Source organism: Grus americana, chromosome 1 (genome assembly GCF_028858705.1).
Source record: "Grus americana isolate bGruAme1 chromosome 1, bGruAme1.mat, whole genome shotgun sequence".
NCBI classification, from domain to species: Eukaryota; Metazoa; Chordata; class Aves; order Gruiformes; family Gruidae; genus Grus; species Grus americana.
The window spans coordinates 61,821,046-61,835,633 of NC_072852.1; the positions used below are offsets into that span (position 1 = coordinate 61,821,046).

A 14,588-nucleotide genomic window follows, 5' to 3' on the forward strand; every position below is an offset into this window, starting at 1 on the left:
GATCTTGGTTCTACAAAAACTTTTCCACCTCTTTAATGTGGCTTCACTAATACAGTGACTCTGCTCCCATCTTTATGGGTTCTGCCCCTGGTTCATAAAAGAAGACATAAAAAGAAAATGCAAGTGAAGCCTGCAACCAAACCTGCAGCTGCTTCATGACAAAAAAATGAAAGTTTCTTCATCTTCCCTGGATGAAAAATCTTTTTTGTTCTATTCAGCCATCCATCACCACCTCCATTTTCCTCTTGACACAGTCTGTAGAACAGCATTTTTAGTAGACACCTGGCCATATTGAAATTTCATCGTAGGATTAAAGAAGGAAGCAAGGTAGATGAACTGTGTTCTTGTTTTTACTTTTGATCTTGTTATGTCCATGTATTGAATACTGTAGAAACTTTTAGGTACAAGTTAGTCACACCTGGGAAGAATTTCTGTCTTTCTGCATTAGAGTCATGAAGAAGTGTTCTGGGGAGAAAAAAGCTGATTAATGAGTAGGTTGTTACAAATAATCAGAGACCGTGATGACATCCTACAATTTCCCCTTGTTCTTTTCACATTTGCATAGTGTCTGTTTTTGTGAACATGCTTTTTTCATAGCTTTTTGAGAAGGATTTTGCCAGTTGCAGCATACATTGGTACGGACACTGAGGGTAGCTTGTGCTCAGCTCTTGTGAAGGTTGAGTTGCCTGTTTAGTTTTTCTTCCTTCTACCTGTATCATGAACTCGTGGCCAGTGCTTGTTATGCAAGCATCGTAGCCAGCAGTCAGATGTGTTAGATACATACTTCTTTCCACAGAGAAACTTAGCAAAAAAGGTTCCACATCGATGGGGATTCATGTACGGGAAAGGGGGTTGGTTCACGTGTCTCTGGGACTTAGATTTCTCAGCACCACCTAAGCATTGTAAGGAAGTTGTTCAGAACTACCGATCTTTTATGATAGTGGTGGGCCTTCTGATGGCCACCAGCTGATCTGGTTTATCATTTTCAAGACAGGCACAACTTATGCATCTCTGCTGTGAAAGGACTGGAGTGACTTAGGCATTAAATGTGCCTTAAATGGTCTCAGTTGAACCAAGTGTTTACAGCTGTTTTTACTTTGAATATTTGATTTCTCTTTTCCAGAAGTAAGCACATTGAAGGATCTTTTTGGCCTTGCTAGCAATGGTATGTTTCCCTATTTTGTTTGTTTCTAATGATGTGCACCTGTTATATCACAGAAGACATTTTTAATCTACGCACACACATACTTCACATTTCTAAAAAAAATAATATTCCTTGTCTACAGAACATGACGTGTCCATGGCAAAGTATAGCAGGTTACCGAAAAGGAAAGAAAATGAAAAGGTAACAAACATGAAAGGGAAAAGGAAAAGTTTTCATCAGCCGTTCTGTCTGCATCATTGTTCACTTATGAACTTTGGAGAGTTCATCGGTTAAATTCACAGTAGCTCGAGAGTACTTGTGATTTTGTTTCCAAGCAGACACAAAGCTTTCAAACATCAATTCAGCGAAGTTATACCTGTTTTCTCCAAGTTAGGCAAGTGATCAAGTATTGTGCTGAACTAGAGCCCTTCAGATCCAGGGGAGCTCTTCAGAGAGAGGCAATCTAAATGGCTATAAATAGATTTGTATAGGCCTACTGTTGTACAGCTGATGTGATGATGCTGTATCACTGGGCACAATTCATTGTGAACTGTCATGAAGCCTTGTGTCTGCTGTTTGTAAAGCATTCAGTTTTTTCGCATCTACCTACCTGCTAAATTTCTCTGTATTGATTGGCATTCCACTTAGAGTACACATAGCTGTGTTGGTGGGATTGTTTTATGTTTCTTCTGCTTTGCCCACTGGACTACTATTCCAAAATATATCCCTGTATGCCAAAAAGTGTGTGATTGGCCCTATCCTAAGAGTGCATCAGTTCTACAGGATGGTCCTTTAAAGGAAATGCATTACAGAACAGAATGTGATACAGCATATTGTGAATTATTCATCTCGGAATTCAGCACTTGTAGGCTTGCGTTGTGATCTCAGCTGCAAATAAATTTCCGGCACTGAGATCAGATCCAGAATGTTAGTTGTGGTAGTTACGTAGTTTATTGTCACAGGGGCTCCCCAAATCCTTCAGTATCTTGCCAGAGAAGGGCTTGAAGTACTTGCTTTGGGGTTTGGATTTGCTTTCTTAGTTTCCCATCCTTCATTTTAATGTGGAGAAGTTCTGTGATGAGAGTTGCTTAAAGATAACTTGAAAATAATCAGTAAATATATCCATATGCACAGTAACACTTTATCAACATCTTTATCAATCTTTATTAAGCTGAAGGCAGAAGTGGCAAAAGAAGTGGCAAATGCAAGAAGAAAGCAGCACCTTTCATCTCTGCAATATTACTGTGCCCTGAATGCTCTGCAGTACAGGAAGAGAGTGGCAATGATGGAACCTATGCTAGGATATACACGAGGACAGGTATGGACAGTAAGGTGTCTATATCACTTAGGCATATCCCTGGGAAAAGTAAAGCATTGTTGCTCTGGATTTTTTATTTTTTTTGAGAACTGGCAAATGATAACCAGGGGTGGGGGGACTTTTATTCAGCTTGCCTAGATTCTAACAACTGATCTTGTTTGTGGAGATAGTTGAATGTTTAGATATTCAGGAAAGACACCAATGGAAAAAAAAAATTCAATACGCTTATATTCAAAATCAGCCTGGGGTTAATTTTTTCATGGCTAGGCTGTCAGTGCAGCAGCATTTACTTCTGCTGTTTACTCTGTCTGCGCAAACTCTCCTATGTAGCAGTTTCCTTCCCGGCACATAATGTTCAGCATACTGATGAGGAGCGTACACGATAGGGAACAGAGCATGCACTGGAGAACTGGAAGGACAAAACAGTAGAGTGGATTGAGCATAAGGCTGGCAAATCCTCTTTCTAATCTTCATTCTGCCAGCAATTTGATAGAGCATTTCTCAAGTCTGTAAAATGTGGTAGTAATACTGATAATCTGACTCTCCAGTATGTCAGGAGGGTCAACAAACTAGTATTTTCACAGCACTTGATTGTCATTACCACCCATTTTAAGGGTCTGTTGTGCTTCGACATTGATGAAAGCAAGCATTGGGAAAATGAGAACTGGGCTGTGAAAACAGAAAAAATGGGTGCAGTGCTCTGTTGTGTGGATCATCATCTCCATTGTCCTGTGTCTTTTGCAGATCATATGCCCCATAAAATAGGTAATAAATGAGACTTCAGTCACTTTCCCCACCATGGGAGTTCACGCTGCTTCTCTGCTGTAATTATACTAAGAAATGCATTGGTTTCCTTTACTGGAAGCCACGCAGAACTTTCTTTCCCTGTATTTTATCTGGCAAACCTGCTGTATCTCAGTGCTTTATACAGGAAAGTCCTAGGTTGCCATGGGAATGACTGAGTAGCCAGAAGCCAGTTGATATTGATGCTTAAATACTGTGAACTGCCCTTCAGCCCAAGTATATATTTTCTTTATTAATTACTCAAAACGTGTCTCATATTTCACATTTCCAACAAACAAGCGTGCCATAAGGATTTTTTGGAAGAAGCAGTGGCTAATACAGGGTTTATTTGACTGAAAACTGACATCAACATCTAAGCTAGGCATGTCAGTCTCATTATAATCAGTGGAACTTAGAGCTTTTCCCTCTTAAAGTAGGCTTCTGAAATAGAATAAGTGAATCATTCTTTAGGAGAGCATGCTTTCTCTCCTTTGTCTGTAAAGAGAGTCTATGATCAATAACATGGTTGCAGAAATCTGAATTACAGGTAAGAGGAATCCTGCACCCCAAGGTTAGGGCAAAGGAGTGGAATCACAAGTAAAATTGGATGAAATAGCTAATAAATTGCTTAACAGCCAAGAATTTGCTTTTTACATCTCTTTCTGGAGCAGTTCGCTGATTTTTATTTTTTTTTTAAAGCTCATTAATTGCACAAACGTGCTAGCCATGTCCATGTTTCAGAGTTGTCAGTAGGTCCCAATGATGACTGTGTGCCCCACAGCAGGTAATCCAAGGTCAAGTCTACACAGCGCTTTGCTGCTGTTGCATGCCTGGTGAGCCGTACCGGCTAAGTGAATTCATCTTCTGTCACAAAATGCGCACTTTGGCTGTAGTAGGTTTTTTAGTTCCTTCAGCAGAACAAAATCCATGGTAAATCTGTAGTTGATATAACCGATTGCCCTGGAGGCTTCTGCTAGCACAGCTACACTTCATCACTTTCCTGACTGACTTTGCCATAACAGTTTAAAAATTTCCAGATTGGAGTTGGTAGTCCAGGTTGGACTTCTAAATCTAATGGACAATTTATGTCCCATTCCTTCTGATACAGTGGCATTGCATGCAGTGGCTCATAACACCACTAGACTCAATTCTGCACAGTGCTAGTATGGGAGAAGGCTACTTGTTCCCTTATTCCACTCATTTAGCAAGTTCATTGGAAACATACCTGTCAGCAGCTGATAGCTTTTATGTGCGTAAAAGGGTGTGTGAAAGGGTGGAAAGTTGCAAAAGTGAGAAATACAAAGAAAGGCAAAGCAGCTGTTTTGACCATGTGTTTGATCGCCAGCCCAAAGTATCAGTCATAATGGGATTGCTCTTAACACAGTCCCCACAACCTGTTGTCTGCCAAAGCCAAGGTAACTTCCAGTGTCCGTTTGGTTTTTATTTTTCAGATCAACTTTTTTAAGAAAGGAGCAGAGATGTTTTCCAAAAGAATGGACAGCTTTTTGTCATCTGTTTCAGACATGGTTCAAAGGTAACAAAATACTTTTGGTTCCTTTGAATTTCAGAGCAATTGCGCTGTAACCTTCAGCATGTAACAGACTGTGCCTCTGTTTCTTTCTCATGAGTGTCCTTCCATGCTTGCATTGTGTTGTTGGGCATATTTTGTTAAAGCAGCAGGTGGAAAGGAGGTATGTTTGAACATGTAAAGGAAAATGCTGTCAGTGCATTGCAGAGAGTATTTTTACAGTATAGCCAGGAACTATATACTGCAAAGTGTTCGCATACTTTCTTACATCCCCGTGTCTCTTCATGGACACAAAGCACGGAATTTGGGCTTGAAATGGGTTAACAGAATTAATAAAATAGCAAAACTGCATTCTCAGTTAGAGGTTTACTTGCTGAGTCTTCTGTAGTAATACTGTAACAATAATCCATTAACTTGCCAAATAAGGATTTAGGGTCTATAGTGTTTGTTGTAGCTACACAAGGCAAACAAAACTCCTTGTCCTAGAGAACATACTCATTGCATCCAGTATAGGCTGTATCGGTCCACTGAGTTCACCTGTGTTGGCTAAGCCCTTATTTCAGTAAACTGTCTCACTTTTGTCATTATTTTTTCTTACACCCTCCCCACCCCTGTCCTCTACTTGTAGTGAAGATTGATGTTTTCTTTCTAATTAAGTCCCTGTGAATGTAAACTTTACATTTAAATGTAATCATATTAGAACATTAATAATTTATTTTAAATCAGCTGAAACACTACACTGAGTCCTTCACTTTATTGCTTCATACATTCCATATCGGACTATAGCCAAATCATTACTTATTCTGACTCCGGTGGCATTTTAAATAATGCATACTTGTTAATTTGAGAACAGTGTTACAAGTAATCTCCCTGTATAGTAGATTCTTTCACTAAATGAATCTTTACTTCCTGTACCTTTATACTTATTTATATATCTTTTCACACTCACTTCTGAAATGAATCTCTCTACAGTCTACACAACATTTGTACAGACTGGAGGACAGATTTTAAACTCCCTTGAAATCGTGCCCTTTATTTAGTAAGGCTAGAGCACCTGGCTTGTGTCTTACAGGCACAGTGAGGATCCTGCCGCTGGGAATAAGCCCTTGTTTTTCAAAGTATGATGGATTTGAATTCTGGATAGTACAAAGTAGTAAATGGAAGCAAAAACAGGCTGCTCAGTTTTTTTGCTGAGTCTGTTTTTTTGTGGTTTAAGTCTGTCACACAGAAAAGCTTGAAAGTACGGCTCAAATGTAACTAGCACAGGAGCATGACGTCTTTGGAAATACCAGAAGAGAAGCTTGCAAAATTCTGAATGACACTGTGCAGCTTAGCAATTACTGACACAGGACATGGTTTCATGACTTAAGATTACACAGCCACTGAAAAGCATGCTGCCCACTCCTTTCCTTCTTTAGTGCTGGGGATCACAAGGCCTCAGTGAGTCAGATCTGCTTGCTAATCAAGCTAAAAGCTTTTTATTTGTCACATTTGTTTTCCTGGAACAACAGGCCGATGAGACCCGTTGTGCAGCTACAGAATTTCAGCAGTGATGTAGTCTTGCATCTGCTTGATGATCTTAAAGGTCTTTTCCAACCAAAATGATTCTGTGGTTCTATTTAAATTGTGTTACTGAGTCTTCATATTTAAAAATATTTTCATTTATACAGTGAATATTGCTAACAGTATAAAAACACATAAGAGAAGACAGATCACTAAAATATTCTCAGTAACCGATTGATCTAATTGCCACAAATGCATATAACTCCAGAATTGTAAGCTTTTCCTCTCCTTTCTACCTTGGGGATAGGAGAAACACGCCTTAGGAAGAGGAATCCAGTCTTGGGAACCATGAAAATACCAGAGCAGTTTTGTCGGAAGCAATTTGTGGTGCAGCAAAAATGACTGATCAAAAGATGTGTTGAAGTAGCACTTATATAAAAACTGACAGCACTATTCCTTTTTGTTTCAAAATGGAATTTAAATAATTATTATTCTGACATTTAATGATAATGTTGAAAGGCACTAGCTTGCAAAATACGGTCTAATTTAATTCAGATCTGATTATATTACTCAGCCTTTATAACTCAGCCTCTCATATGACTTGGCTAGGTGGTAAGATGCACACAGCTGGTCTCATTTTGGAGGTGATGTGGGAGCTTAGGAAGTCTCAGCTTTCTGAAGATGCAGGAAAAGCTGGAATTAACATGAAACAGACTAACAGCATGATGCAAGAGTGACTTCATCTGGTCAGCCAGATACTGCTTAGTGCTAACTTAAATGAGCACTGTGTCTCTAGATTACTTCAACAGTTACAGAATATCACCAACTTCTCCAGAAGACTGGGGAGGAGAACAGGAGAACAATCATATGTACTTGCCTTTAGGCACTGTCAGAGAGAGGGTAGTGGACTACATGGATCTCTGGTCCTGCTGTTTCCACCCCATGAGTTTTCCCTGGCTGCAGTGAACTTTTGAAGATGATAGAGACCAGCCTTGCAGGGACATTAGCCAGCTCCCTCAGGACTTCAGTTCACAGGCACATAGCCAGACCTTAGGTTCACAGGAGGGCAGTGCAAACAGATGGTCTAAAAATGTTTTCTACTTCCTTGTTCACACATGCACCAAATAGTGCTTGCAGCTGACATGGAGATCCAAGCCCTTTTATGTATAGTTTAATAGGGTTTTTTTAAATTATTATATTCCTTATTTCGCATTTTCAAAATGGCAGACCTTTGGTTACTTTCTGATCATGCCCATTGCATTGCTGTGTGTTGCTCAGAAGAGTCTGCAGGTGAAACACAGACTTACTAAGGTTGATGGAAACAAGGCAGGGTTATTGATGTGATGGCATTCTCCAGTGGTTGTTGGGAACCTCTGAAAATTAAGTGGCTTCCAAGGATTGTCTGACAGTAGAGGTGAAAAAAATGAAGATGGTATTTCACTGACATATGATGACTCTGACCTCGTTTTGCTTGTTCCAGTAAAGCGGCTGCTCTGCTTCCTCCTTTATGCCAAAGGTGTCTTACAGTAATATTATGAAAACACAGATGTTCAGTACTGCAGTATATATCCGTATGATGCTTCTGCAATGAATTATCACTTGTTCTCTGAATTATATTTTGCACTCAGATACCCTTTCACAGTTAGCACTTTCAGAAAACTGGATTTTTACAGATACATTCAAAAAAAGCCAGTTTTGCCAGCCTACACCAAGGATATTTTCTGAATCACACCGAAGTGGAAGACAGTATTATAAAAAAAATAAAGCTAAAATGAGGCTTGGCTATAGATTTTGTTACATTTTTCTGAACTCAGGGAAAACTGACTGTTGAAAATCTGTGACCAGGTAATAGGTGGTCTTATGGCAGGAATTCTTCATGTTATACCATTGTAGGAGTAAGACAAAGTTCTGTGAAAGCCAAGAGATACTATAGTGAAGCCTTCTTTGAAGTGTGCTGCTATACTAGATCAACATCTGTATATGTTCAGCAGTATAAATTCATTTTTGTTTGTTTTGTGTTTTTTTTCCCCAGCATACAGGGAGAGTTGGATGCTGAAGCTGAAAAAATGAGGGTATCCCAGCAGGACTTAATTGCAGTTAATGAATCTGTTTACACCCCAGATTCTGATGTAACTTCACCTGCTATCAATAGAAATCTCATCCAGAAGGCTGGCTACCTTAATCTTAGAAAGTAAGAAGGCTGTTGCTACCCACTGGTTTGTTTAATTGCTGAGTAGTTGCTACTTTTTTTTTTAGGTCATAAAGACTCCTCAGGTAATGATGTTTGAAGCTCCTGAATCACTGTGGTAGCCGTACTCTTCAGCTGCTACGTATCTCTGTCATCTTTGAAAATGTGCTTTAGAAGCTTAAACCAAATTCAGAGGCATTTGAAACTGTTTTCCTGAAAACAGAAGTTTACTTCTGCTTGCATTCACCTGTGGGGATGATTTCCTGCTTTCAAGTGGCTAAACACTAGAAACTGGTGGGGCTAGGTTCAGATTGTTCCTAGTTCTTAGGGCTAAAGAAAACATAGTGTTTATGAAAATAAACAGCTATATTTACAATTAATACACATTTTCATAAATGACCTTCTTTACATAAATTAAAAGTTTTATGGACAGTGCAAGTGTATAACTTTGAATGTATACCATACATAGTTACCTCTGCAGATTTTCCAAATAAAATCTTCCATCAGCTTCCACAGGAGCTCTGTGTTATTGGTGGCATATAGTGTAACCCTGTTTATGTAATTGATTAAATACCAGTTTATTTCTGTTTGACTAGTAATTTTTAATTTAATTTTATTTTTTGTGAGGATTGGACACTTATTAATTTCTTTAATTCTAAGAGCTGGATTACAATATAATAGGACTCCATAGCTAGGGAGAAGATGGACTCAGATACTACTGGCAGAAGATAGTTTTTTTTTTTTAATGATGATTCTATGTGCTGAAATTGCTGACACTGCTCTTCAGCTTAATAGTATTTCATGTCAGTTACTCAATACCAATAATTGTTTTACTCCTTAACTAGGAGATACTGCAGAGAATGTTTTTAACTTGGCAAGTTTGGAATTAGTTTAATTCTTCAGCTTTCATTCAGGATTAGTCTCTGTAAGGAATAGGTGCTGCTTTTACTTCTTAACAGAGACTCATCATAAAAAAAATTCCAGGGCTGAACATAAAGTTCAGATTAGGATCAGGATACGTTTGCAGTTTCATGTATGTTTGGAGTCATTTCTAAATAGCAATGAGTCTTTATCGCTGTGTCTTCTGTTTAGTAAAACAGGTCTGGTGACTACAACTTGGGAAAGACTGTATTTCTTCACTCAAGGTGGCAACTTGATGTGTCAGCCAAGGGGAGCAGTAGCTGGAGGACTGATTCAGGACCTGGACAACTGCTCTGTTATGGCTGTAGACTGCGAGGACAGAAGATACTGCTTTCAGATCACTACTCCTACAGGCAAAGCGTATGAGACAGGTTTTATTTGAGGACAGCCAGTCACACCTACCCTTTCAGATGCTGTTTCATGTAAAACATGCTTGCTATAAAATAAGCCTTTCTGGGTTTCCAGAAGGGTGTTTCCAAATTAAAAGCATGTTCCTTCCCGTCCTCCCCCACAGCTGCCTGAACAGTACAGGCAGTATCCTTTCGCTGCAGCTTATTCGTGAGATTTGTTCCTTTGATGGTTAATAGATGCAAAGCTTGGTGATGTTATTATAAGACCTGGAGTCAAACAGTCCTGGTGTCCACTGCTAGCACTGATACACTATGTTTATATTTTAGGGGTATAACCCTTCAAGCAGAAAGCAAGAAAGAATACGAGGAGGTAAAAAATATTTTCTTAATGTTGTCAGTCCTGTATACAAGTGAGCTGGAAGAGTTCAGTTTCATTTTTCCCTTCCAGTGGATCTGTGCCATCAACAACATCTCCAGACAGATCTATCTCACTGACAATCCAGAGGTGGGAGCTTGTTTCCAGCTTTCAGTCCATTCCTTCCAACTCGTTTTCCCACTGTTCTTTACATGGCAGTGTAAGGTACGTGTGTAAAAGGGCCGTGTGGTCTTTTTTGCATAGGCAGCTGCAATCAAGTTAAATCAGACAGCGCTGCAAGCAGTGACTCCCATTACCAGCTTTGGGAAAAAACACGAAGTTCACCACCCCAGGTAACACTCTCGCTTGCACAGACTAGAGACTGTGTGCTCGGTCATGCTATTTCTACAGGGCAACAGTCACGCAGGAAAAAGCCCCGTCTAGGCCCTGTCTTTACAGGCCTGCGTGTTCCATTAAATTCCTCTACTGCTGATGTTTCTTACTGAAGGCCGTAGGAGGTGCCAGGTGTTGAGGGTAGTGCTTATTGCCCCACATCACAGCTTTGAAGCTCCTTGCGGTTGCCATTTTGCTGTTTCTTCAGAAACAAACACAATGCTTTATTTGTAAGTGCTTTGCTGTAAGGGAATGACTTGTAATGTGGATCATCCAGCAGAGTCCCTGCTATACATTGAAGTAAGTATATTCTTGCATATTACTTCCAGCAGTTCCTCTCAGTCTATCACAGGAATATGCCTTACACAGCTGTCAGAATAATTACTGTTGTTCTCTTGCGCTCATTCAGGTAAATCAATAAAGCTCCCCTCCTTGAAAAATTGTTAATAATGCTCTAGGATATGCTTATATTCAAATATATATTTTATGTATCATTTCTTTGTGTCCACATGATCCCAGCCTCTTGCCTAGTGGGAATTCTTCAGACTTCATCAGAGTTGGCTTTCAAGCCCAGTGCTGGACTGAAATCCTGCTTTCAGAAGCAGTGTGATAAATAAAATAGGGCAAGTGTCACACTGACTTCAACATGAAGAGGCTTCGCTGCAAGTTTTGTCAGAAAATTGTAAATTCTTACTCAGATATTTACTCCTAGAAATTCCAAGCTTTTCCAAGCTTCCGCCTCTCAGGCCAGTGCCTTTATTATGATTTATGATTGCCTTTATTATGATTGCTTACAGATTCCAAAGATTCCCTATAGCCATGGGGAATGCCAGTCAATTTCTTTGTAATTTTATACACACTACAGCTGTTTCACTTTGATTACAGATTTATAAATAGACGACTATTGCCATCTATTTCACTGGGCAAAGGAAATAGCAATTTCATTGATGACTAATCTCCCAAGTGACTTTTATATCTGTGTTCAACCAGAAAACTTTATAGAAATGGCAGATGGTGCTAGTAAACCCAGTGTACCATACGTAGCGATGCGTATAGTTACAAGTTCAGTACCTGTGGGAAACTTAGCATTTCATTCTCTTTGAGAAAAAGCGCAGGAAGAAATCTGACCCGGTGTGTAACAGTTCTTAACTATCACATTGTAACAAGCCTGTGGCCGAGGAAGATCTTAAAAAGATGTCAGGATTGCCAGTTACACCTTTAGAAACGGCGCCAGGTCTCTGCTGCTTGAACTGACAACGCAGCTCTAAGTATTGCCGCTAGAGGGCAGGGAGGCAAACAGCAACTTGCTGCTCAAAGTCAGCCCGCACTCGGAGTTACCTGCACTCGGGTTTAATATACCAACATTTACTTTGTTCCTATGTAATTTTAGGTACAAAACATAAACCAGATGTTATAAGTGTCCTCAGTAACAGGTAAATAGGAAAATACTCTTATTTCTGTTTATGTATACTAGTTCAATCCCACTTGGGATTTTTGAATAATCTTGTCTCCCTTCCAAAGCAAAGATAGGGTGGCACTGATTGATTGAAACATTATTTTTTTCCCCCATTTTCATTTTAGCCAGAATGTAAAGAATATGGAAAATGATAAAATAATTCCCAACGAATCAGCTGGCATACAAGACTCCCCACAACTCATTGCTCCTGGAACACCAATTCAATTTGATATCGTACTGCCTGCCACAGAATTCCTGGACCAGAACAGAGGCGGCAGGTATGGCCGGGGCAGTGATCAGCCACTTTAACAGTGATCTCAGAGGAGGAAACTAAGTATTACAGCATTTGTGTGCATGGTGACCAGAATCTGGAATTAAGAGCTTTTCTTTTTTTCATAGGCGTGCAAACCCATTTGGGGAATCTGAAGACAGCAGAAAAGATGAGGAAGGTCAGTGCTTCATTTTCCCAGATAAAATTAGTCATGACTTTAGGCCTAATTCAGCTGTCAGCTATCCAGTGTCTCTTAAAAAGCACCTGACACCATGGAGCAGCAGTAACAGACCTGTAGTACAGTAGAAGGTAGTTATCTTTCAGAAGCCAGCTTTTTAAACATCACTGCCTGTGAAAACAAACTCCTTTTTCCTTGACAGTCCAAGCTGTATTCCGGATTAGGTGTCAGATGTTGAAAGGCAAAAAGATTTGGTTTGCTTGTTTTTTGTCTTTCATTTTTCTTTTTTTTTTTTTTTAAGTAGCTGTTGACTTCTTTAGAAAGGGTTTGATGGGACTGCAGTATAACTCTGCTCAAGTTTGAGGCTGCTTAGTAGCCATTTCTTACCCACATGTACTCTGAAATCCACAATCTACATCTCAGAGTTCAGTGCTTAGTTGACTGCCCTGCATCCCAGACCACGAAGTGGGTCTGTGAAGCTCAGGTCAAGCAGATGCTCGGCAATCTTTGTGGTGTCTTGTGCAGTGCAGACACAGCTGCATGGAAGGTCAGAAGGACACAGAAGAAAGTGAGGGACGTACAAGAGAAGAGTTAATTTGATGGAAACCAGGGCTTGTGTACAATCATGAATTTATCACAGTTTACTTGCACAGTTTATGTGCAGCTGATAACCAGATAGGCAGGTGAATTTTACTGGCTGATCAAATAAGGCACAAAGGGCCAGTTAGACTTTTAAAGCTTACAAGCAACTGTGATTTAGTTTTGGGTTTTTTTCCCTACTTGCTGCCAGTTCAAGCAGTGTTTAAAACTGGGTCAGAGCACTGCCTGGCTTGTAGCAGGAAGCCACCACCCCCACAGTCACCACCCACAGGTTTACTGTTTAATTTCCAAAGTGAAAAAAAATAATCATCTCATTGACACCTTCAGCTACTGGAAAATTGAAGTAGCACAGTGAAGGAAGTCACACCTTTTATCTTCCAGATTCACTCTTGCAGCAGATGTTCATAGTTCGGTTTTTGGGATCTATGGCTGTTCAGTCAGATGACACAAGTGAAGTGATTTATGAAGCTATGAGACAAGTGTTAGCTGCTCGTGCCATTCACAACATATTTCGTATGACTGAATCCCATCTCATGGTCACCAGCAAGAACTTGAGGTACTGTAAAACCTTCAGCTCATCAACATTCTGTTCTCTTTGTATATCTTGTGATTAGTAAAGTATTTCTGGTTTTGTTTTTCTCAGAAATACAGCCTTTGAGGGAGCAAGATCCTGAGATTCACTTTACTTAGTAAAAATGTCTCTTTTCTTACTCTGTAGTATCTAGAAATCATCCTCCTGACTAAGTTGTAGGAACATCCTACCAAAATTTAGAGGATGCAGTGGGGCTATAAGGCCCCACAGAGACACAGAAAAAATGCAAAAAAAATGTATTGGAAGATACTTTCTTTCCTTACACATAGTAACAGCAAGAGCGCCATCACTGTCCTGTTGTCAGTATTGTCACTATAGAATATGTTGATACAAGACATTGACTTCAGCCGGCGTGCATTTATGCCCGTGTGTGTGTTAGTGTGTTGGCCCATGCACTTGGGATGCTTACTGAATTAGTGATTCAGAAACATACTGTGGCCTATACACAGCTGAGAGCCAGGGTCTAGAGCTGAACTGACTTGAAATCACAGATAAAGCATTTGATTCTGTGCACATTTCCTCATCTGTAAAACTGCTATAGTGATTGCCTTACTATTATAAAGCACCTTGAAATTACTAAGAATCACTCTAAAATAATTTACTTTTTTTCCCCCCCCTACACATAATTGCAGGTTAATAGATCCTCAAACCCAAGTTACGCGAACAAGTGTGAGTAACTTTTGGTTTGAATTTGTTTTCTACCACAGCATTGAATGCTCAGTCACATGAACTTGAGCTCTTGACCAAGCTAACCAAATGCTGGTTAAAAAAACCAAACAAATTCTTTATTATCCTTTTCCAGTTTGAACTTGCTACTGTGACACAGTTTGCTGCTCATCAGGATAACAGGCGACTGATTGGCTTTGTGGTCCATCTCAGCGAGACTCTGGGAGAAGAATCCATGAGTGCATATATTTTTGAGAGCAACACAGAAGGAGAAAAGGTTTGCATAACACTTGATAAAATACTTTCATTAGAAAACAGGTCGTAGGCTTCTTGGTTTACGCG

The 14,588-nt window shown here is 39.7% G+C and overlaps 2 protein-coding genes across 3 annotated transcripts in view; one reads left to right on the plus strand and one right to left on the minus strand.

Moving 5' to 3' along the window:
- Positions 1–14,588, plus strand: part of APPL2 (adaptor protein, phosphotyrosine interacting with PH domain and leucine zipper 2) — a 38,806-nt gene that overhangs the window by 19,545 nt on the left and 4,673 nt on the right. The window contains exons 6-19 of one of the 2 annotated variants that reach the window (XM_054846524.1): positions 1,124–1,165; positions 1,287–1,345; positions 2,316–2,462; positions 4,697–4,779; positions 8,309–8,467; positions 9,557–9,745; positions 10,063–10,105; positions 10,184–10,240; positions 10,355–10,443; positions 12,065–12,217; positions 12,339–12,388; positions 13,370–13,544; positions 14,213–14,249; positions 14,383–14,523. In XM_054846524.1, coding sequence (XP_054702499.1) covers positions 1,124–1,165; positions 1,287–1,345; positions 2,316–2,462; positions 4,697–4,779; positions 8,309–8,467; positions 9,557–9,745; positions 10,063–10,105; positions 10,184–10,240; positions 10,355–10,443; positions 12,065–12,217; positions 12,339–12,388; positions 13,370–13,544; positions 14,213–14,249; positions 14,383–14,523 — 1,424 coding nt within the window. The remainder of the gene's footprint in view (positions 1–1,123; positions 1,166–1,286; positions 1,346–2,315; positions 2,463–4,696; positions 4,780–8,308; positions 8,468–9,556; positions 9,746–10,062; positions 10,106–10,183; positions 10,241–10,354; positions 10,444–12,064; positions 12,218–12,338; positions 12,389–13,369; positions 13,545–14,212; positions 14,250–14,382; positions 14,524–14,588) is intronic. The other variant, XM_054846532.1, reaches the window with a different exon arrangement.
- WASHC4 (WASH complex subunit 4) overlaps positions 1–14,588 on the minus strand; it is a 64,464-nt gene that overhangs the window by 3,331 nt on the left and 46,545 nt on the right. The gene's annotated exons all lie outside the window — the stretch shown is intronic.